The sequence below is a fragment of the Balaenoptera physalus genome (assembly GCF_965194825.1).
Source record: "Balaenoptera physalus genome assembly, chromosome: 4".
Taxonomy (NCBI): Eukaryota; Metazoa; Chordata; class Mammalia; order Artiodactyla; family Balaenopteridae; genus Balaenoptera; species Balaenoptera physalus.
Genome location: NC_138891.1, coordinates 37476579 through 37500576, shown reverse-complemented (window position 1 = coordinate 37500576; position 23998 = coordinate 37476579). Strand labels below are relative to the sequence as shown.

The 23998-nt window shown below is 41.5% G+C and overlaps 1 protein-coding gene across 2 annotated transcripts in view; it reads right to left on the bottom strand.

The window, feature by feature from the left end:
* Positions 1-17769, bottom strand: part of KCNAB1 (potassium voltage-gated channel subfamily A regulatory beta subunit 1) — a 417300-nt gene extending 399531 nt beyond the window's left edge. The window contains exon 1 of one of the 2 annotated variants that reach the window (XM_082459591.1): positions 15441-17769. In XM_082459591.1, the coding sequence (XP_082315717.1) occupies positions 15441-15538 (98 nt within the window). In that variant the 5' untranslated portion in view covers positions 15539-17769. Of the gene's footprint in view, positions 1-1161; positions 9454-15440 lie in introns of those variants that run through there. The other variant, XM_082459589.1, reaches the window with a different exon arrangement.
* Positions 17770-23998: the final 6229 nt, after the last annotated feature.

Genomic DNA, 23998 nt, shown 5'->3' with positions numbered 1-23998 from the left:
ACTTCTAAAGCATGATGGGGTGAGCTGTCTTATGTTTTATGCCCTATAAACCTAGAAGAGTTCATTCCTCTTCTGCAGGAGCCCTTTATTGCATAAAGAGTCTGTGTGAAATACTTTGCTCTCCAGAGATAAGCCATCTCATTGCAGATTGCTTTATTAATCAAATTAGCTGATAACTAGAGCAGTAGGTACTGCATTAAAATAGACCTTTTGATTATAGAAAAATAAAATCATTTAGGGACATCTTGTCTATGCAAAAACAATCTTATTCTGTGAACTGGAAGTTTTGACTTGAGCTGAGACAACTGTTCTTTATAAATGCTAAGGGCTTGGGGTTTTGTTTTTTGTTTTTGTTTTTGTTTTCGGTTTCCAGCACCTTTGTCCTTCTGAACAGCTTTTGCTCAGCTTCCTGGATATTTAAAACTCTAGGCATTTGTCAAGGAAGTACTTGTGCGGGTACAGCTGGGTGATTTAGCTAAGCACAGACATATCTTATAGAGGTTTGAACAATAATTGCTCCGAAAAAGAATGATCTTCCCATTCCAGAGCAATTTTTAAAGGTTATACATCCAACCCCATACTAGGAAAAAATTTCTCCCTTTTGTTAATCTTTCACAGAATAAATGATGGTATTGGAAGTTTAGAGAACAACCAGTAATTTATCTTGGGCTACACTGATAAAAAGTGCTGTCATTTCAAGAAGCTGCTCAGTCTCATGAACTACTTTATTAGCTATTAGCACAACCACATGATTCAGGCTTAAAAGAAAATAACAGCCTTGAAGACCAGGCAGCATTAAAAAAATTCTATTCTTAATTTATAAATTCCCTTAAGAAGAATAGAGCACCCATTCTTCATTATGACCTGCTAAATCACGTACGTTTGCTTAAGTATCAAGCCAAAGACATTTCTAATGGCACAAGGCTGGGAACTTCCACAGGTGAATTTGACTATGTAATCTTTGAAGCGAAGAGAAAGTACAAATTAAAGCTTGAAAAAATAAGGCAGCCCAAGAAGAGGGCTCACTGCGTTCACTTTTCTTTTCTTTTTGCTATATAGTATAGTATTTTTTTTGCTATTTCAATCCTTCTTTCTTTAATAACAACAACCTTTGACTTCAGTGCAGTGCCCTGGCTGGATAACATTGCAACCAGCAAGTACCTGTAAGCCATGCCCGTCTCTGCCCTGGTGGTTTCCTGCAACGAAATTCCATGGACACGTAAAAACTTCTCCAGGTATTTCCGTTCCGCTGCTCCACTGGGCCTAACAGGCCAACAGGCTGCCTGAGGCGGAGGCTTTGTTACTGCTAGATGCCGTCTACATTTCAGAGCCGATTCGCTGGATTTGGGCAGACCCAGCTTGGGGCTGGGGATGTCTGCACAAGCAGGTTTATACAGATGCATGCTTCAAAAACTCAAGGAAGCAAAGCTAACTTCACAGTACTTAGCTCTAAGACTGGCTGTATCTTGCTATGATTATCTTGGGTTATCTAGCTTTGGTGTGTCCCTAAAAGGGAGCAGCTTGTTTTCCTTAGATGTCCCTTATCGTTTTTGTATGCGAGCAGGCTCCTGAGCTCCTGGCAGAACTGCTGGTTATAAGTCCCTGCCAAAGCCTGTGCAAAACGAAGCCTGACCAAGGCCAATCGCATTTCTCCTCCCTGTAAAGTTTGCAAAGTCGAACTTAAGCAGCCCCTTATTGGCCCTGGGGAAAAAAAAGTATGGGCACCCTTCCCCATGTCTTTCTATTTAGGTAAAAGGAAATATTTTGGTGGGAGACAGGCCAAATATTCTCTTCTCATAAGGCCTTGGGGATGATTCATGAGTGTGTAATGAGACCTCTCTAAATCATCAAATATTCCATAATCAAATAATTTATTATACTAGTGGCATGATTCATTTGGGTGAAAGGCCCACTAACATTTTTCTTTTTCAGATGTTACAGTCAAATGATAGGAAATATTAATAAGGTGACTGTAAAAAGCAAAGGACCCACACAAATATGCCCAACTGATTTTTGACAAAGATGCAAGAGCAATTCAATAGAAGGATAGGCATTTTGACAAACGGTGCTGGAGCAACTGGACATTTATAAGCAAAAACAAACAAAAAAAATTAATGAACCCTTGACTAAAACCTCACATTTTTACAAAAATCAACTCAAAATGGATCACAGACATAAATGTAAAATGTAAAACTAGAAAACTTCTAGGTAAAACCTTAGGAGAAAACCTTCAGGAACTAGGGCTAAGAGAAGAATCTTAGACTTGATGCCAAAAGCACAATCCATAAAAAGAAAAAATTATAAATTGGATCAAATCAACATTCAAAAGTTTTGATCTGTGAACGACCGTGTAAAGTGAATGAAAAAAGCAAATTACAGACTGAGAGAAAGTATTTGCAAATCACATATCTGACAAAGAACTTATATCTGGAACATATAAAGAAACAAAAACTCAAACTCAAGAATAACAGCATAAACTATCCAATGAGCAAATGGACAAAAGGTATGAACAGACATTTCACTGAGGAGGAGTGGCAAATAAGCACATGAAAAGATGTTTAATTATTAACCATCAGGGAAAATGCAAACTAAATTCACGAGATATCACTACACACCTACCAAAATAGCTAAAATAAAATGGTAACAGTAAAGGCTGACAAGGATTCAGAGAACCTGGATCACTGATAAACTGCTGGTAGGAATATAAAATTGTACCACCACTCCCAAAAACAGTATGGCAGTTTCTTATAAAACTAAACACACCAAACTTACCATGTGAAACAGAAATTTACTCTTGAAAAATGCAATTTATGTTCACACAAAAACCTGTACACAAATGTTCATAGAAGGTTTATTCATAATAGCCCCAAACTGGAAACAACCCAAATTTTCTACAAAGGATGAATGGTAAACCATGGTATATCCATGTTATGAATACTACTCAGCAATAAAAAGGAATGAACTACTGATACAAACAACATTGTGGGTAAATCTTATGCTGAATGACAAAAAGCCAATGCCAAAGGTTACACACTGTATGACTCCAATTATATCACATTCTTGAACTGACAGAATTATAGAGATGGAGAACCAGTTAGTGGTTGCCAGGTGAGAGGGAAGAAGAAAGCGGGGGGAAGGTGCCTCTGGCTATGACAGGGTAGACAAGGCTTTCTTGTGCTGGGACTGTTATGTGTCTTGACTACAGTGGTGGACACACCAATTTACACACATGCTAAAATTGCATAGAACTAAATACACACACACACACACACACACGAGTGCATGTAAAATGAGCGAGTCTGAATAAGGTCAGTGGCTTGTATCATTGTCAATTTCCTAATTGTGATGTTGAACTGTAGTTATGTAAGATGTCATCGTTGGGGGAAACTGGGTAAAGGGGATATGGGATCTCTCTGTACTGTTTCTTACAACTGCATGTGAATCCATAATTATCTGAAAATAAAAAGTTTTAAAAAAAGCAAAGAGTCTCCTCATATAAGGTCTTTCCACCTTGTGATTCCAGCTGTGACTCTCCTCCAACCATGACTCCTGGACATGAATGGTCCATCCAGTTCAACAGGCCTCCTGCTCCCAGCCCACCGATCACCATATCTTTGCTCACTTGGCTTCTAGCCAGTCCCTTCAAATGTTCCCTTAAAGCTCACCTCCTCTAGGAATTCTTCCCCGAGATCCCAGCCCCTAGTATACAATCATTCCCTGAAATTCATCTTGCAATTCAATTCTAAGGCATTCACTTAACAATTCTAAACTGTTCCCAAACATTTGCACATCCCCAGTGGTTTCTGCCATATTTTTGTAACACCTGTACCATTATTTATTTACTGTTTGGAATTAGCTTGCTTTTTTTAACCTAAATGTTATGAACTGAATGTTTGTGTCCCTCCAAAAATTCATGTGTTGAAATTAATCTCCATTGTGATGGTATTTGAAAATGAGGTCTTTGAGAGGTGATTAAGTCATGAGAGTGGAGCCCTCATGAATGGGATTAGTGCCCTTACAAGAAGAGGCCAGAGAGCTAACTCACTCTCCTTCTGCCATATGAGGACACAGCAAAATACAGTTGTCTGTAAAACAGGAAGAGGGCTCTCAGCAGAACCTGACCATGCTGACACCCTGATCTTGGACTTACTAACCTCCAGAACTATGAAAAGTTAAGTGTTTGTTGCTTAAACCACATACTCTATAGTAATTTGTTATAGCAACCCTTACTAAGACATTCAGTAAGGAAACATTATATTACAAGCATCATAAAAAGAAAAACTTTATCACTTGTAATAAAATAGAGTGCAAACTGTAAAAAATAAATAAAATTTAAACTGAAGAATAGTATTAAACTGTAGGTGGAGATTATTGGTGTCCAAAAGTCCTATCTTTTCGGTTTTTATTGAGAAGATTAAAAGGAGTTAGAGAGGTATTTAAGGTATTTTAGCACAGATCTGAGACTTCCTTTTTTTTTCTCTCTCTCTTTTTTTAGGTTATCAGAAGAATTGAGAGGAAATTGAAACAGGAATATACCACCTTTACAATTGGAATCAAATTTATTTAATGCCCTATCTGTGTACACACTAAAATCACCTCCTTGTCCACCAGTGGTACTTGTACCTACCTTGGGAAACACAGAATGATAATATATTGCCCCAGAGTATTAGATACTTCCTCCTGCAAGTGCACATCTAACTCTCCCTCTAGACTTACTCCTCTTTTAGGGGAGGGACGACTGTATCTGGCAAAAGCTTGTGACCTCCATAATAATCAGCACGGTGTTCTGTGCACAATCGACACTTCAAAGATATTAATGGTTTACTTGCTTGAATTTTAAATTCCCCAAAGCTACCTTTCCCCTTGTCAATCTGTTTCCATTTTCACCCCAGCAGCCAAAGCTCTGAGCCTCAAGAGAGAAATAAAAGCTTACAAAGAGAAGGCCAGAAAAGCTAGAAGAGAAATCAGGCAGCAGGATGGAGTTAAAGAGAAACTCGAATTCCCAAGTAAAGTTGTATCTATTGTTCAATCACTTACACTAGCCACTGGTTAAATCAGCCACAGAAGTGGTTCCTCCAGTGGAGTTCCCGCCAAGGAAGAAACAGAGGTGAACTAGAAAAGCAGTCATGAATAATGAGACATGAGCCCCCTTCAATGTTTTTTTCTGCCCTCTGAATATGGAACCAGGCCCAAGAGAGGAGAGAGGGATGAGAGAGCCAGTATTTGTGTGAAACTGAAGTTTCTTTTCACTAAGTTCTAAAAGTTGAAAACTGTCATAAAAAGTCCCAGTTTGAAGATGGGGAGTAGAAACTATATTTATAGGGGAACTGTGTGTCCCTTTGGCTGTCAATGCAAAATGCAAATCAATTTTAAATGACAAGTATAAGACTATAAGAAATGGCTCTGAGCAGCTAGGGGGGACAGTTAATGTCTGTCTTGCTGTCTTTCTGTGTCTCGGGATGATAATTATTACATACTGTTCAGAATCTTTAAGTATTATGCAAACCCAGGGTCAGCAGAGTGTTGGAAAAATGACCTGGCCATCTGATGAGAGTGGTGCTTCCGACCATGTTCTGTTGATGGGGTGCAAGAGGCCCTGGGACTTAGAAGTCACAAATAGAAGCTCACATAGCACTGGATGGTGAACAGGATTTATCCACACCTGCTCAGCATTCATAAATAACTGTGTGACCTTGGGCAGGTCTTGACCTCTCTGTCCCCTTAGTTTTTTTATGGGCTCAGACTTAAGTAATCTCTAAGATTCTTCTAGATCTGATGTCCTGTGAGTCTTAAAAATTACTTGGGCTAAACATTCTGCAGAGATGAAGACCCTTCCTGTGTTGACTCAATGAATTATTAGCTAGTTCTCTAAGATACCAGGCCCATGAGATTGATGCTATTATTCTTGGAATATACCAATCGTATTTATAGCTTAATTTTAAACTTTTGTTGGCTAAAGAGGTGACTTATTAAACACCGTATCCTAGATTTATGGACAGGGTACAGTCATCTAAAAATTGTCTTGGACTACAGTTGAAAACTGAGGCAGGAGCTGGTGAGGCCAGGGGAATGGGACTGTGTTTCCATGGTTGGGGTGAAGCAGTGCTGGTTCTGTCCAAATGAATTTAGACAAGAGACACCAGACCACAGATCCGAGCCTGCCTTCCCATTCCGATTACTTATGGGAACTACGTCCTTTTGCTCTGCAGGTGATGCTGTGACAGAAAGCAGTCACCTGACTGAAACGTCTGCCTGCAATCCCGCTGGGAACCATCAGAGGAGTTTCTCTTCTTGTCATTACCATCTTCTCTTCACCTTTGCCAGAGCTCCCTGCAGGTCTAGTTGTATGTGGTGAGAGCACAGTTAAAGATGTGTGGGTCGTATGAACGCCACACAATGAAGAAAACATTACCTTTGCCCTTTACTGTGAGAAGCTCACAGTAGAGGGGAGGAGGGAGACCAGTAAAGGCTACAGAGCAGTGCACTATGAGCTACAATACCGGCAAGCAGTGAGGAGACACGGAAACCCAGCATCAGTGACAGCAGCAGGAAAGGGAAGGGGTTGGAGGGGTGGAGGGAGTTCTTTCAGAGGTTTGCAATCAAGCAAGAAGGCTAATCTTGAAAGTCTGTTTATCATTGATTGGACCTTTTCTAGACAATCCCTCTCACCTCCTTTTAGGCCAAAATGTATTTAGGAACAGAATAAGACAGTCCCAGCAGGACTGGGGAGGGGACACACATTCAGTGTATGGGGTTACAGCATGGGAGTAATGGACAGCCCCTGTTAAGGCAGCCTCAGCTCCCAAAGACAGCGCCTCCACCCAGTCTCAGCCCGCTTTATCTCTTCTCCTTATCCCTGCAGCTGGTATATTATACACTATTGCACTACAACATAAAAACAACCCCTCCCCGATGTGTAATTGTCATATTGCTAACATATACATAGATATATACATTGTACCCTTGTCTTAGGAAAAACAGAAGCATACTTAAGGGCCACCAGGTCTAAGGGGCTCTTCCTTGACTAAAGGGCTTGTGAGCAGGGCTGACCCATGGTATTTCACTGCACCTGCATTTATCCCACACTGACCCACATCTACAACCAGAAAGCATCTTTGAATTTTGGCATTTGCAGCAAGTCTCCCTTCACTACTTTGGGTGTGACTCTCTTGCTCTTTCTGCAAGTGTCCCAAAAGATGACAAAACGTGGCCTTTGTTCTAAGGCTAATGCAAAGGAAGTGGCCAATGGGAACACAATGTGCAAAAGTACACTCTGTGGCCAGAAATGCCTTGAAAGATGGCCATCGGGGACACACAGTGCCTTGGAGAAGAGGTAGGTGAGGAGGAAGCAAGGTGGGAGGTGAGGCCTTAGTCCTATTATATGGGCTTTGCACTCTCTTTTTAAGTAATGTTGAGCCACAGAAGGTTTGAGGTCAGGATAGTATTGCAGTCACATGCTGTTGAATCATCACTGAAGCAATGCTTCCAAAATGCTAAGAGCACGTTCCCCCCTTATCCCAGTCTGCTTTGGCCTGGCTTGGAGAATTTCCATGGATTTGGGGTGGAGTATGGTAGAAAGAGCATGGACTGTGAAAGCAGGAAGACTTGGGTTCGATTCCTACCCCTCCAGCACAGTAGTGGATTGACCGTGGGCACTTTCTGAGTGCCATTTCTTCCTCTGGAAAATACACCTCACCATATTACAACACAGGTTGTTGCAAAGATGAAAGGGAATATGGTATTTGAATAGCTAGCACAGAATGAACGGTGGTTATTGTTATAGCACCTGCTGCATTGCACAACTCCAGGGACTGCCCATCGACACTGCAGCCTGTGTGGATGATGCCCTTGTGTTGCAGTGAACGGTGGGCCTGGCTATATGCAGCCGACGTGGACAGACTGAGCAAGCCACAATTTTCAGGAGATTTCAGTGCTATGGGTTACATGACTGCAAAATGGACGGGGTGGCTTTAAATGCGGGTCTACAGGTCTCTTCCCTCTTCACTTTCTCCTTCCTAAAGAGAAGTGAAAGATTATCTGGATAAAGTTGATCTGTTCCTCATCTGGCGAGAAATCCCTCCATCCCTCCTTAAGCGTCTACTCAGAAAGCAGATTTGAAAGCAGCAAAGAATCCCTCACCTCTGCGGTTACTGCTCCTGCTCTGCCAACGGGCTCATCCATCGTCTTCTGCACGTTGTTCTTTCAGGGTCTAGAACTTGTCCAAGACAAGGCTGGGAGGCCTATAGGTAAACCTCAGCTACAAACCAAGGCCTAAAACTGTATAGTTTCAGTGCTGTGATACGACACACTGCTGAGAGGTCTCGCTGGGATCATTCCGTCGGAACCAATCTACCTCTTCATCATCTTCTTCCAGGCACTTAAGATTAATCTAAAAAATCTATGATTCTACTGAAACTGTAAGAAATCTTAGAAATCAGCTGGTTCAATTCTCTTGTTTTACCAATGAGGAAAGAAACATCCAGGTAAATTGGCAACATTAAAAGTCAGTTATTGTAAGAACTGGAATAAAGTACAAGTTTCCAGGAGCTTTAGAAGTCAGACGGACAGGAGTTTAAAGCCTTGCCCAACAATGTACTACTGTGTGATGTGAGTGCTCTCTGAGTTTTCTGTTTCTTCCTCAGATAAACGGGGAAAACAATATTACCTCCTCAGAGTTAACTACGCTAAATTGGTTTATGGATTTTGAAGCCCCACATGTACTACCTTGCCTCTTGAAATGTCATTTCACTGTCTCATAATTGTAAATGTATCATCACTGACTAAAGTGCCAAGGAATCCTGTTGAAAAATAATCTGCTGAAAAACCCGCCCTGTGCTTCTGCCGTGGAAGACAAATGAAAAGCTTCACTTGGCTTACTTTATTTATGATAGAATGTTCTTTTCAGCTGGGGAAATTTACACAATTAAGAGCACAAGTGTCCCATCAACATTTTGAAAAATTGCATCTACATGGTTTGCTTTTCTAAAGTCTCTAAGGGTTATTCCAAGATAAACTTCAACTGGAGGCACTTACAGCTTTTGGCATTTTCCCAAAGATTCCAATGTTAATTCAAATAAAATCACAACTGAGGAGACCTTCAAGATGGTGGAGGAGTAAGACGTGGAGATCACCTTCCTCCCCACAAATACATCAGAAATACATCTACATGTGGAACAGCTCCTACAGAACACCTACTGAACGCTGGCAGAAGACCTCAGACCTCCCAAAAGGCAAGAAACTCCCCACGTACCTGGGTAGGGCAAAATAAAAAAGAAAAAACAGAGACAAAAGAATAGGGACGGGACCTGCACCAGTGGGAGGGAGCTGTGAAGGAGGTAAGGTTTCCACACACTAGGAAGCCCCTTCGCGGGCGGAGACTGCGGGTGGCGGAGGGGGGGAGCTTCGGAGCCACGGAGGAGAGCGCAGCCACAGGGGTGCGGAGGGCAAAGCAGAGAGATTCCCGCACGGAGGATGGGTGCTGAGTAGCACTCACCAGCCCGAGAGGCTTGTCTGCTCAGCTGCCGGGGCGGGCAGGGGCTGGGAGCTGAGGCTCGGGCTTCGGAGGTCGGATCCCAGGGAGAGGACTGGGGTTGGCGGCATGAACACAGCCTGAAGGGGGCTAGTGCGCCACAGCTAGCCGGGAGGGAGTCCAGGAAAAGTGTGGACCTGCCAAAGAGGCAAGAAACTTTTTCTTGCCTCTTTGTTTCCTGGTGTGCGAGGAGAGGGGATTAAGAGCGCTGCTTAAAGGAGCTCCAGAGACGGGCGCAAGCCACGGTTATCAGCGCAGACCCCAGAGACGGGCATGAGACGCTAAGGCTGCTGCTGCCGCCACCAAGAAGCCTGTGTGCAAGCACAGGTCACTATCCACACCTACCCTCCCGGGAGCCTGTGCAGCCCGCCACTGCCAGGGTCCCGTGATGCAGGGACAACTTCCCCGGGAGAACGCATAGCGTGCCTCAGGCTGGTGCAACGTCATGCTGGCCTCTGCCGCCGCAGGCTCGCCCCGCATCCGTACCCCTCTCTCCCCCCGGCCTGAGTGAGCCAGAGCCCCCGAATCAGCTGCTCCTTTAACCCCCTCCTGTCTCAGTGAAGAACAGACGCCCTCAAGTGACCTACACATAAAGGTGGGGCCAAACCCAAAGCTGAACCCCAGGAGCTGTGCGAACAAAGAAGAGAAAGGGAAATTTCTCCCAGCAGCCTCAGGAGCAGCGGATTAAATCTCCACAATCAACTAGATGAACCCTGCATCTGTGGAATACCTGAATAGACAACAAATCATCCCAAAACTGAGGCGGTGGACTTTGGGAGCAACTGTACACTTGGGGTTTGCTTTCTGCATCTAATTTGTTTCTGGTTTTATGTTTATCTTAGTTTAGTATTTAGAGTTTATTATCATTGGTAGATTTGTTTATTGATTTGGTTGCTCTCTTCCTTTTTTCTTACATAGATATATATTTTTTTTTTCCTTTTCCTCTTTTTGTGAGTGTGTATGTGTAGGCGTCTTTGTGTGATTTTGTCTCTATAGCTTTGCTTTTACCATTTGTCTTAGGGTTCTGTCTGTCCGGTTTTTGTTGTTTTTTTTTTTTAGTATAGTTTTTAGCACTTGATATCATTGGTGGATTTGTTCTTTGGTTTGGTTGCTCTCTTCTTTCTTTCTTTTTTTAAAATTTTAATAATTTAAAAAAATTTTTATTTTAATAACTTTATTTTATTTTATTTTTCTTTCTTTCTTTCTTTCTTTTTTTCTCCCTTTTCTTCTGAGCTGTGTGGCTGACAGGGTCTTGGTGCTCCAGCCAGGTGTCAGGCCTGTGCCTCTGAGGTGGGAGAGCTAAGTTCAGGACATTGGTCCACCAGAGACCTCCCGGCTCCACATAATATCAAATGGCAAAAGCTCTCCCAGAGATCTCCATCTCAACACTAAGACCCACCTCCACTCAACAACCAGCAAGCTACAGTGCTGGACACCCCATGCCAAACAACTAGCAACACAGGAACACAAACCCACCCATTAGCAGAGAGGCTGCCTAAAATCATAATAAGGTCACAGACACCCCAAAACACACCACCAGATTTGGTCCTGCTCACAAGAAAGACAAGATCCAGCCTCATCCACCAGAACACAGACCCCAGTCCCCTCCACCAGGAAGCCTACACAACCCACTGAACCAACCTTAGCACTGGGAGCAGACACCAAAAACAACGGGAACTATGAACCTGCAGCCTATGAAAAGGAAATCCCAAACACAGTAAGTTAAGCAAAATGAGAAGACAGAGAAACACACAGCAGATGAAGGAGCAAGGTAAAAACCCACCAGACCAAACAAATGAAGAGGAAATAGGCAGTCTACCTGAAAAAGAATTCAGAGTAATGATAGTAAAGATAATCCAAAATCTTGGAAATAGAATGGAGAAAATACATGAAATGTTTAACAAGGACCTAAAAGAACTAAAGAGCAAACAAACAATGATGAACAACACAATAAATGAAATTAAAACTTCTCTAGAAGGAATCAATAGCAGAATAACTGAGGCAGAAGAACAGATAAGTAACCTGGAAGATAAAATAGTGGAAATAACTACCGCAGAGCAGAATAAAGAAAAAAGAATGAAAAGAATTGAGGACAGTCTCAGAGACCTCTGGGACAACATTAAATGCACCAACATTTGAATTATAGAGGTCCCAGAAGAAGAAAAGAAAAAGAAAGGGACTGAGAAATGTTTAAAGAGATTATAGTTGAAAGCTTCCCTAATATGGGAAAGGAAATAGTCAATCAAGTCCAGGAAGCACAGAGAGTCCCATACAGGATAAATCCAAGGAGAAACACGCCAAGACACAAACTAAACAAACTATCAAAAATTAAATACAAAGAAAAAATATTAAAATCATCAAGGGAAAAACAACAAAAAACATACAAGGGAATCCCCATAAGGTTAACAGCTGATCTTTCAGCAGAAACTCTGAAAGCCAGAAGGGAGTGGCAGGACATATTTAAAATGATGAAAGGGAAAAACCTAGAATCAAGATTACTCTACCCAGCAAGGATCTCATTCAGATTCACCAGAGAAATTAAAACCTTTACAAACAAGCAAAAGCTAAGAGAATTCAGCACCACCAAACCAGCTTTACAACAAATGCTAAAGGAACTTCTCTAGGCAGGAAACACAAGAGAAGGAAAAGACCTACAATAACAAACCCAAACCAATTAAGAAAATGGTCATAGGAACAAACATATCGATAACTACTTTAAACGTAAATGGATTAAATGCTCCATCCAAAAGACACAGACTGGCTGAATGGATACAAAAACAAGACCCATATATATGCTGTCTACCAGAGACCCACTTCCAACCTAGGGACACATACAGACTGAAAGTGAGGGGATGGAAAAAGATATGCATGCAAATGGAAATCAAAAGAAAGCTAGAGTAGCAGTTCTCATACCAGACAAAATAGACTTTAAAATAAAGACTATTACAAGAGACAAAGAAGGACACTACATAATGATCAAGGGATCAATCCAAGAAGTAGATATAATAATTGTTAATATTTATGCACCCAACATAGGAGCACCTCATTACATAAGGCAACTGCTAACAGCCATAAAAGGGGAAATTGACAGTAATACAATCATAGCAGGGGGTTTTAACATCCCACTTTGACCAATGGACAGATATACAGAAGATATACAGATTGCCAACAAACACATGATAGGATGCTTAACATCACTAATCATTAGAGAAATGCAAATCAAAACTACAATGAGGTATCACCTCACTCCAGTCAGAAGGGACATCATCAAAAAATCTACAAACAATAAATGCTGGAGAGGGTGTGGAGAAAAGGGAACCCTCTTGCACTGTTGATGGGAATGTAAATTGATACAGCCACTATGGAGAACAGTATGGAGGTTCCTTAAAAAACTAAAAATAGAACTACCATACGACCCAGCAATCCCACTACTGCGCATATACCCTGAGAAAACCATAATTCAAAAAGAGTCGTGTACCACAATGTTCGCAACTCTATTTACAATAGCCAGGACATAGAAGCAACATAAGTGTCCATCGACAGATGAATGGATAAAGAAGATGTGGCACATATATACAATGGAATATTACTCAGCCATAAAAAGAAACGAAATTGAGTTATTTGTAGTGAGGTGGATGGACCTAGAGTCTGTCATACAGAGTGAAGTAAGTCAGAAAGAGAAAAACAAATACCATATCCTCACACATACATATGGAATCTAAAAAAAAACCAAAAAGGTTCTGAAGAACCTAGGGGCAGGACAGGAATAAAGACGCAGACGTAGAGAATGGACTTGAGCATGCAGGGAGGGGGAAAGGTAAGCTGGGACGAAGTGAGAAAGTGGCATGGACATATATACACTACCAAATGTAAAATAGATAGCTAGTGGGAAGCAGCCGCATAGCACAGGGAGATCAGCTCGGTGCTTTTTGACCACCTAGAGGGGTGGGATAGGGAGGGTCGGAGGGAGACGCAGAGGGAGGGGATATGGGGATATATGTATATGTATAGCTGATTCACTTTGTTTTAAAGCAGAAACTAACACACAATTGTAAAGCAATTATACGCCAATAAAGATGTTAAAAAACACAACTGAATTTTTTTAGAGGTCACCTTTTTAGCAACCTTGTTAGATATAACATCACCAAGAATCTACAAATGAACAAATAAGATATCACAAAGCCCACATTTCAAACCTCCTGGGAGAGTACCTCAATTCATAAACCCACTCCTTCTTGATCATAATTCAAGCGAGACAGATTTTCTTATTTCCCATTCCTCAGCAAAGATAGCAAATTAGATGAAAAGGGCTATTAAAGGCAGGCATCCTGACAGGAACAAGGAAAATTTACAGCAAGGTAAGGATACAGAAAAAGTCATGGAGGGGGAAAAATACAGAAGCCAACGTTTAAAAATAACATAGCAAAACAAGGCCTCTAATTTTCAAGGCAAATAGTTCTATAGACCTTAATAGTCCCTGAAGACACTTTAACATAGCACAATAGTTGACATTTATTAAGATAAACTAGAGGTGTCAAGTTGCTTATTCAGGTTTAAAAAGTTAAAATAAATCCTTGACAGTTAAATTAGAAAGCTTCAGGTACTGGGGAAAATCGCTTGATTGAAAATTTTCACTCTCCGACAATGTCAAATGCAGAATTATTTTCTGCATTTAAGAATATTATCTTGACCATTCTCACCAACTTTTTCCCTGTTACTAGTAACTTAGTGGCTTAGCTGATTCCTAGCCCAGGAAAGAGTCAACTTTGTTTTTGAGCTACAGACTACACACTTCTTTCTGCTGCCCCTATCCCACCTGCCTCTTTGCTGGTTCACATGCCCACAAATTCCTGCATATTCTTATAAAAGTCGAGTTGAAAAGGTGCATTTTGTGTGTATTTTTCCTTGACATTTCTATTCCCTGTCTCCCCGCCTCCTGGTAGAACTAATTATTTCCTTATCTTTATTTCCATAGAGCTTCATTCACACTTCAAACATCACACCGATACAAATGTTATTGTAGACTTATCTTCCCTGAGAAGACTCTGAAATTATTCAGGGCAAGAAGCCTGCCTCATGTATCACCATATTCCCAGAAATGAACATAACAGATGATCAAACCTCTTGAATGCATTTCTGTTTAACTTTCTAGTTTGTTAGAAGTTCTTTCAATATTGTATATATGGAAAGAGTGTCCTTGAATTCTGAATATTGACTTCATTGGAAATTCATTCAACTGAAAATACTTTTAAAACACGTTAACACTTAGTATTTTTTTGCCATTTCTTTTAGATAAATGACCATCTGGAACCTAAAATATTGCAAACAGACTTAAGCATTTAATAGTCTGTTCAACAAGCAATTGCTGTTTGGATAGTCACATAATGCAATTTACTAAGCTTGGAGACAGAAATAGCTGATCTTTCTAATGCACCCCACTTGTGGAATTGTTTATGCTGACTATCACCTCCTCAGTCCCATAGGTAATTAAATAATTCAACAGTCCTTTTGGGCAGCTTGTTTCATGCCTAATGTTCACTGCTATAATCAAATTAAATATGAAGATTAAGCTACAAAATGCACTTTGGGCTTTGATTTTTTTTAAGTGAATTATTTCAAGTTTGTAATTAAAAAACGGCTCTTGAATTGTTCCTCAAATTCCTCACCCTTCCACACAAAAATGTGCATGTATCTTGTGTGAGAATAGCGAAACGGAGAAGGAATGCCAGAACATATGCAGTTTTACTAATAATATTATATTCAAAACCATGGTGCACCCTGCTGCTGGGAACAGAGCAACTGGCTTATCTGTCTTCAAGAATCCTGCAAGTGCATTATAGAAAAACATATGTAATGATTACATCGTTTGAATGAACATACTATCGTAGATGCTCCTCTTAAAGACACATACCTGTCCAGTTCTGAAATAAGAGACTGAATCAGTTGAGCTCTCTTGGCTCTCAACAAGGCTCTCTGGTCTTTGTTTCCATGTGCCTGACCCTGCCTCATGAGCTGTCAGCCAGAGCCTGTGGCTGTTACCGTGGGAAGGGGTGACCTGCTGCACTGTGGCAACTCCACAACCGCCCGCAGGAGGAATAAAACAGAAGCTGCAGGAAGGCTCCTGGCTCATTCAGCCACATGTGAGTCTTAGGGCAATTTAAAAAAAACCCTGAGAGGTTCAAACTGGGAGCTGAGCACCCATGGACTGACATCAGCAAGGCTGTGTCCCAGTGCCTGCCAAGCTGATAGCAAGTCACCATCTGCAGGTTTCTGAAGGGCCGTCAATCTTCTCAATCTTCTCAGTGAAACAGGAAACTGAGTTCCAAGTAGAGAAGCCAGAAGAGATTTACCCACCATGTGGCAAAGGCCAGGCTCGGAGGGGTCAGGCCTGGAATGAGAGGAATAACGTTCAAGGGAAAGGAGTGCCTTGGCCCCTCCCTGTTACAGGAAGCAGCCAGACTCTACCTCAGCACCTCCTTCACTCTGCTCTGACCATGGTTCTGTGGCAGAAACCGGCCAGCTGTTCACCTTGCCTGTTTTCCTCTCTTCCTAGGCACACATTTGCACTACAGTTCCCAGCCTCCCTTGCAGTTCAGTGTGGTCATGTGACTGAATTCCAGCCAATGTGACTTCTATCCACAGCTGCCACTTACAGTGATCTTCCCTACAATCCTCCATATTCTTCTCCTGTTTGCTGGATCAATGTCAATACTCAGCCACCAGCCAGCTTAGAAAACAAAAGCTGAAGATGACAGAATTTGCATCAGCCTGGATCCCACCTAACCGGAACTTCCTACCCTTGACTGGACTTACATCAGTAGGAAATAAACTTTCTTATATCAGGTCAATGAGGTTTCAGGATTTAGCAGCTAGGGTTACCTTTAATTAAAAAATCAATGGACTTTTATTTTGTAAAGGGCATTTACTCACAGCCTAACCTTAATAAGCTCTTTCTGGATTGGAAACCAGAACCAAATATCTGGTCTGGGGCCCAGTTTAATTTCCTGATGACTGAAGAAATATTTGGCAAGTCTTTGTTTGTGATTAGGTTGCAATGTGTATGCCAATGCACAAAAAACTCCCAATTTGTCTTGCCTTGGAATGGAGATTTTCCTCCAAAACTGTAAGACTGACACCTGATGGTATCTCTCTGGTCGCTAGAAAGGCTGTTGGGGAAAGGAAACATTGTTTCAACTGTCCTTTCCAGAGAAGTGGGAGCAAGTGCTCCTCAGAACTATGCAGCTTCCTCCTCCCGCAAAGCAAAAGCACAAAATACAACAGTGAAAATCTCTGGCAGAACGTTAGCACATGCCATTTAGTGACAACCATAATCTAAAATTGGAAAGTCCGGGGCAGCTGTTGCTGTGTAACCTTTGCATCCTCTTAGAGCTTGCGTGAGGGGAGATGGCCAAAGACTGACTCAAACCTAAGATCTGAAATTGAGTTAAATTCATCTAACAGAGGATGCTGCTTGGGGGCCTCCAGGGCCTCTGTTCTTACATAGCTCTTTTGATGGAGAGAAGCCTGAAGAAATATTGAAATCCATAGTCCACTCTATTGCACAGCGCTTTGCTCTCCACCTGAGTGACTTCCTCCCCATCTGAGCTGCTCCCTGACATCTCCCAGCCCTTCACAGGGCAAAGGCAAGGGCCTTAAGCAGGAATAGGGAAGCTGTGATTCCTTACTGTGTTCCCGTAAGGAACTTTGTACTGTGATGGAAAGTGGAAGGTGAAATTACTAAAGTAACATCTCAGTAGCCATCCACAATTAACCCAAACTTGGGGAGGAAATATTCTGTGGGGTTAAGAGGTAACATCTGCAGCCCACTATCCAGGTTCAAGTGCTATTTCTATTGCTTACTTGAATCTGACCATGGGGAGGATCTTCTAAGTTTCAGTTTCCTCCCATGAAGTGGAGATGATAAAAAACAGCCACACCACGGATTATTAGAAAGGATTAAATTGAATAATATAAGGAAAGGGCTGGGTCTACAATAGGTATTCAGTAAGCAGTTGCTGATATTAGGAAAGGAAGGCAGGTGTTATGGTCTTTGCAGTGTACCCAAGAAACCCTGCCCAGGGTCTGGGAGAGAAGTGTGGCTGTATCTGCCCTTGTGTTTACTAGAGAAGCAGATTAGGGGTAACCATGCTCTCAAGCCATGTTCTAGACTGAATCAGAGCCAATGTCTCAGGGCAGAAGAAAATAAAAATAATAAAGTAGCAAACATATAGTGGTTATGGTTTATAGCATACCAAGGATTTTCACACATACTATTGGATCTAACCTTTAAAATCCTATAAGATAGAGAATGCAGATGTTTCTGTTTCCACCATAGAGATGAACAAACTGAGGCTCAGAGATGCTACACGATTTGCTGAAATCCACACAGCTAACCAGCAACAGAGCCATACTTTAAACCCAGGCCTCTCTATTCCAAAGACAATGGACTGATCCTCTCCACATGGAGAGAGGACATGTCAGACAGATATTTGGTCCTTGCTAATCAGAAAGGATTTTAAATGAGGGCATAAATGTAAATCTTAGAAGAACGGGGTTCTAAGTGAAACAAGGAGGGAAGCAGAATGTCAAGACCTTTCTCTTAGAGTCTAGGAATTTTCCCAGGCTTAGGGAGCACATGGAAGGAATCCAGAGAAAGAAAGACTGTGGAAGTAAAGTAACAGATGAAGGCTGATGGCACTCCAAAGGGGAACAGTGATAACAGCATTTGCTGAAGGGTCCTTTCTATGCACTCAGCACCGTGCTAAAACTTTGATAGATATCTCATTTAATCCTCCCAACTCTATGAATGTCTAATATTGTTATTCCCATTTTACAAGTAAGGAGACTGAGGTCCAAGGTCACATAGTGGTGGGTAGTGCACAGTGGAATCAGAGTTCAGAACTGGGTTGGCCTGACATCAGAGCCCATGCTGATCTGCCCCCAGGTTATATAGCCCTGGAGGCTTATATAGAAAGCAAGATGTACAATGTCTCTCGTTGACTAACACCAGAAGTACACAACAAGCTGAAGGGTGAATGTAAAAAATTAATAAACCAAGCTATATAAAATACACCTAAGCTGTATAAAATAAAACTAAGCTAAATAACTAAAGCTAAATTTTAAAATCACAGCATGATGTTACCCCACCCCAGGAGAAGCAGAATATTCAATATATAGAGACAGAACTAGAAAGGCTAACCTTGGACATGGAGTAAAATAGCAATGGCTCAAAGAGGTAACCGGGAATATACTTGAGCCTATTCACAGAGAGGCAGCCCAGGGAATCTTTTAGTCTCTTGATGGGAAAAGAAGAAAAAATTAAGCAGCAATAGACAGAAAGTGAATAAGCAGAGCCATGTTCTTCATCAGTGAGGATGTGGGTTGTAACAAGTCCATGGGGCTGTTGTATGGATTAAATGGAATGAATATAAGAAGCCCTGGGCAGATGGCATGATGCTTTATAGATGCTTGATAAATGTGAAGGAGATGAACTAAATAGTCTTTTGTGAACCATCTTCAGGATTTTGTCAGATCTGAGTTCCACCTCTACTCATATTTACTGAATATTTTCCTTTAAACTGACTTACTTACTTTAAAACTTAGCTTTGTCCCCTGCCATGATAACCATGAATTCATAAGTTTAAGGTGTAAGTTATACATTTTTTCCTAATGCTCATGAAAACAAATATAAAACCACTGAGAGATTTAATGTCCACATGTCCCCCAATATCATCTCAGGTACTAGTGTGCCATAGTTTTGGAAACACTGAAAGCAAGTAAAGAGCCCTGGCTGAGGGACCAGGAGACCCAAGGTCTAGGCCTGGACGATCAGACAGGCCACCTTCATGAGGCACGTTCTCCCATCAGAAAGTAGGAGATAAGAACATGTGATTTATGTTGCGAGAAGGCACACGAGGTCATGAAGGTGAAAACATTTCATAAGCAGGGACATTACAAGTTGAAGGTGTTTGTGTGACTCTGTCTCCTTCTATTAAAGAATTTATTTTCTAAAAAAATCAAACATATCTGGCACTGGTCAACCAATTACTAAAATGATATACTCTAAATATCAAAGAGAATTTTCTACTGCTCTTAAAACTTCAGAACGAAGCATCAACTCATTTCCTTTTTCTTGCAGAGTTAACACAACTGCACAGTCCCTATAAAGGTCAGTGAGCAGAAAATCAAACTCTGTTCCTTTGCTCTGGATTATATTATACCATGTATTCTCAGGGCTGGAAAGAGCCCAAGAGATCATCTTGCCTAGTCTTCTATTTTACAGAGGGGGCAGTGGTTCTGGAGAACTTTTAAAACCTAACTACGGTCATGGAGCAAAATGGGATTCAAATCATGTCTCCAAACCCCTCAACCAGTGCTCCTGCCATTGCACGAGCCTGTCCTCTGGAAAGGCAGAGGATACCAGGGCAAGAGGAACTGGAGCTGCTGTGCTCTATATAATCCACTAACATCCAGTTAGGAGAGAACCCTGAGGGCAAGTCAGAGGACCAAAACATAAACAGTGCCTTCAAGGTGTCCGCAATTCTTCTGAAGGAACTGGACACACAGAAACGTGGCCCAACATAGGAATGTAACAGTGAGAAACTGGCTCAATTTTCTCCAGACAACCCAAATAGCAATCACAGAGATGCAAACTGAAGCAAGTCCCTACGGTGAGGGTGGGTGTGCCTGCCCAGGTATGTCTGCTTCTGACTCACCACCCTGGGGGTACAGCTGCACACGGCAAGTACAGCCTTATGGTCCTAAGTCACAGGACATCATCGTCACCATTAAGGACCCACGTCTCCCCAGAGGCTGCTGCTGGGATGCTAGGAACTTTCTCTGGCTACATAATCCCTGTCCTATTCAGGTTCACCCTCTCATTCCTCATCCAATCGTTCAGCAGACCAAGATTTACACTAATATTCAAAACAACAGGACAACAAGCTAGGAAGCAATCTTTCTGGCATATGTCTAAAATCACAGTAAACTACCCAACAATGTCCTCATATTCTAATATCTGTAGAAAGATACTTCTAGGTAATTTCTCATATAGATATTCCAAGAGTTAGAAACTTAAAGAAAGTGTGCCTGCTCTAAGAAATATATATCATCTTTTTTAAAAAAGAAGAGCTTTCTCTTTAATAAGAAAAAATCTAATCAAGAGTGTTTTCTAAGAAAAAAATATTGGTTTAAAAATTTAGAGTTATTCCATTGTAGCCTATTTCCATCACTCTGTCATCCCTGATATCATGTTACTGGTGCTGTTCACTATGTTCTAGGTCGATAGAGGAGGGGGAAGAGGAAGTGACAGGGGACCAAAATTGATCACGTGTCCAATCTACAGCACATGTTTTACATCATTTACACTAGTCTTCTGAGCTAGGTATTCTTATACCCATTTACAGAACCAGAGTAGAGTCAGGAGACTCCAGAAAAGGGAGGCATCCTTCATTTTGGTAGATCCAATAATAGTTTTATGATAATAACAAGGGCAGGAATTATGCTTTGTATAATTATACAAATTATATTATAATTATAATATGCTTTGTATAATTAACCTTTGTATAATAATACACTTACTATGTGCCAGAGGCAGGGCTTGAACCCAACAACCTGGCTCCGGGATCTATGACCTTAATCCCCAAGTCAGCTGCCTCTGTCAGGCCCAGAGCTTCTATCTGGTAGGTGGTGCCACTGGGGTGCAGTCCTGCAGACTACAGGACTCCAGAAATGTGTTCTTCATCACCAGGTTCCACCGACACTTCCCTTTGCCAAAGCCAGCACCTGCATTTGGTGCCCTTAAATCCATTTTCTTCCTCTTTAGGGACTTTGCTTCACTACTTGCATTACATACTTTCTCTATCCCCTGGATTCCTCCAATCTGCTCACAAACTTCTACACATCTGCTTTCTCCTGCATACTTCTCCCCGACCCTGCTTCAGACTTCAACTATCATCCTCTCTCCCCACCTCCACTGTATCTTCTTGAGAGTAGCCTCCATGCTCCGCCTCTCCTTTACACCTGCTCTCTGCCCAACTCCCAAGTCTCTGAAACGGTCTCCTCTTCTCTCACTCTCCTGGCCACACTCCCAGCTCCAGCCTCTAAGAACCTTTCCAGGATTGTTGCAGAAGCCTCGTGAATAGAAGCAGCTCTCCATTCCTATTCCATACTTCCATACATCTGTGCCTTTGCTCACGCTCTTCCCCACATGGGTTGCCTTCCCCGGCCCCCATCTCCTCTTGCTCAAGTCCTGCGCATCTTGTGGTTCCAGATCTAATCACTGCAGCTGGGAGCACTCACTCCTTCCTCCGAGCTTTGTTGTGACATTCTTTTATGTAGCACTTCTTATTTACATACATGTCTCATCTCCCCTAAGCTGCACCTAACTTGAGGGCAGAATTCTTAATTAATTCTCCTTTGTGTCACCTACAGAGAGGATGTTCAATCAACAGCTCTTCAGTGTTCATTCGCTGACCGCAGGCTTGATTCTCAACAGCCAGATCTTCCTGCATAAACCCAAGCCAGAGGTTGCTATGCTCATGGATCACCTGCTGTCCTGCTGGCAGGAACTGAGTCCACCAAAACTCACCTGGGAGAACTGCCTGTCTTCCCGTAGGACCACGTCTGATCCTCTGGAAGCGCACAGAAGTTAATGACTTCTAAGAAGTCAGGGAACTTCGACAGCAGAGAGGAAATATTAAAAATATAACTACTCAGTGTAACTACTCTCCAGCTAATAAACATTTATTAAGATGGTAGAAATCACTATTGAAATGCTATAGCTCAACATTCATTCATATGCTGCCTTGTCCTACTACATGTCCAGTCAGTTCAAATAAATAGGTTCAGTCAGCTCTGGTTTGGAATGTTAATTCTGATAGTATTTAAAAGCTCTTTCTATTCTATCCCTAAGTCACTTTTCTCCAGGAGGGTGGTGATCGTATGAATTCCTAAAAAGCCTCTGTAAGAACACACAATAGTCTCTCATAAATTTTAATTGAGCACAATAGGATCCTCGGCAGTCAGGTGCTAGGTGAAGTGAACATTTTTGCTAGATATGTTGAGTCACCCTTAATTATCTTCATAAGCCTTAAATACACCATACACAACATGGAGACTCATCTTGACCCTTACTTCAAAGAGTTTGAAAGCAAAATACATTACTTTTCAAATCATTTCTACATTATCTCATTTAATTTTTACAACAGTCCTTTATAATGCTATTAGTCCTCTTTTGCAGTCGAAGAAACTCAAACTCACGAAAGGTAATTAACCTACCCAACAATTTGTTAAACTATAAAACTCAACCTATAGATTCCATATAAACACTATCTAGTATAGAAAAAACAATGAGATAAGCACTCTAGAATATTACCAGAGGGAATGTACACTGCGAAAATATTTTCACAAAGCAATTGCATTAAGAATAAATATATACAAGTTTATATATGTATATGTAATATTTCCCATTAATTCCAATTCTAGAAATAGAGCCTAAGAAAATAACCAGAGATATGATTTTTTAAGTCTGATATAAAGATGTTTATTATAATTTATGATAATGATAAATAGTAAAATAAGAATGGCTAAGCAATAATAGAGCCATAATATATAGTCCTTAGAAAATTTTAAGTGGTTTTTAAGATAACAAAATAGGCTGTCATACTATTAAGTGAAAAAATATAGTATGATTCCAATTCAAAAGGCTAGGTGAAAGCACACCAAAATATTACCAGTGGTTACCCTTTCTTTTTATGTTTCTGTTTTTAAAACTTCCTACCAAGTTCAGATGTTACTTTTGTAAACTGAAAAAAAAAAACGTTATTTAAGAACAACAGGGCTTCCCTGGTGGTGCAGTGGTTAAGAATACGCCTGCCAATGCAGGGGACACGGGTTCGAGCCCTGGTCTGGGAAGAGCCCACATGCCGCAGAGCAACTAAGCCTGTGCACCACAACTACTGAGCCTGCGCTCTAGAGCCCGTGAGCCACAACTACTGAGCCCACGCGCCTAGAGCCGGGGCTCAGCAACAAGAGAACCACTGCAATGAGAAGCCCGCACACCGCAACGAAGAGTAGCCCCCGCTCGCTGCAACTAGAGAAAGCCTGTGCACAGCAATGAAGACCCAACGCAGCCAAAAATAATAAGTAAATAAAATAAATAAATTTATAAAAAATAAATAAAAACAACAAATAAATTTTTAAAAAATCACATCCACAGTTACACAGGAAGTAAAAGCTAGCCCTCTGCCTCCAACTCCAGGACTCTGGCCCCTGCACTACCCTCCCTCTCTCTGCAGAGGAATGAGCCATCATCTAAAATACATCAGCATCACTGGGTCATCAGACAACTATGCAAAATGGCCAGTCAGTATGAAGCAAATTATATTAGATTGTTTCATATGTGGTCCTATGCAAACACAGTCCCAGAAAGGGAGTCAGAACCACTTACCACCAGACTAATGTGCATTG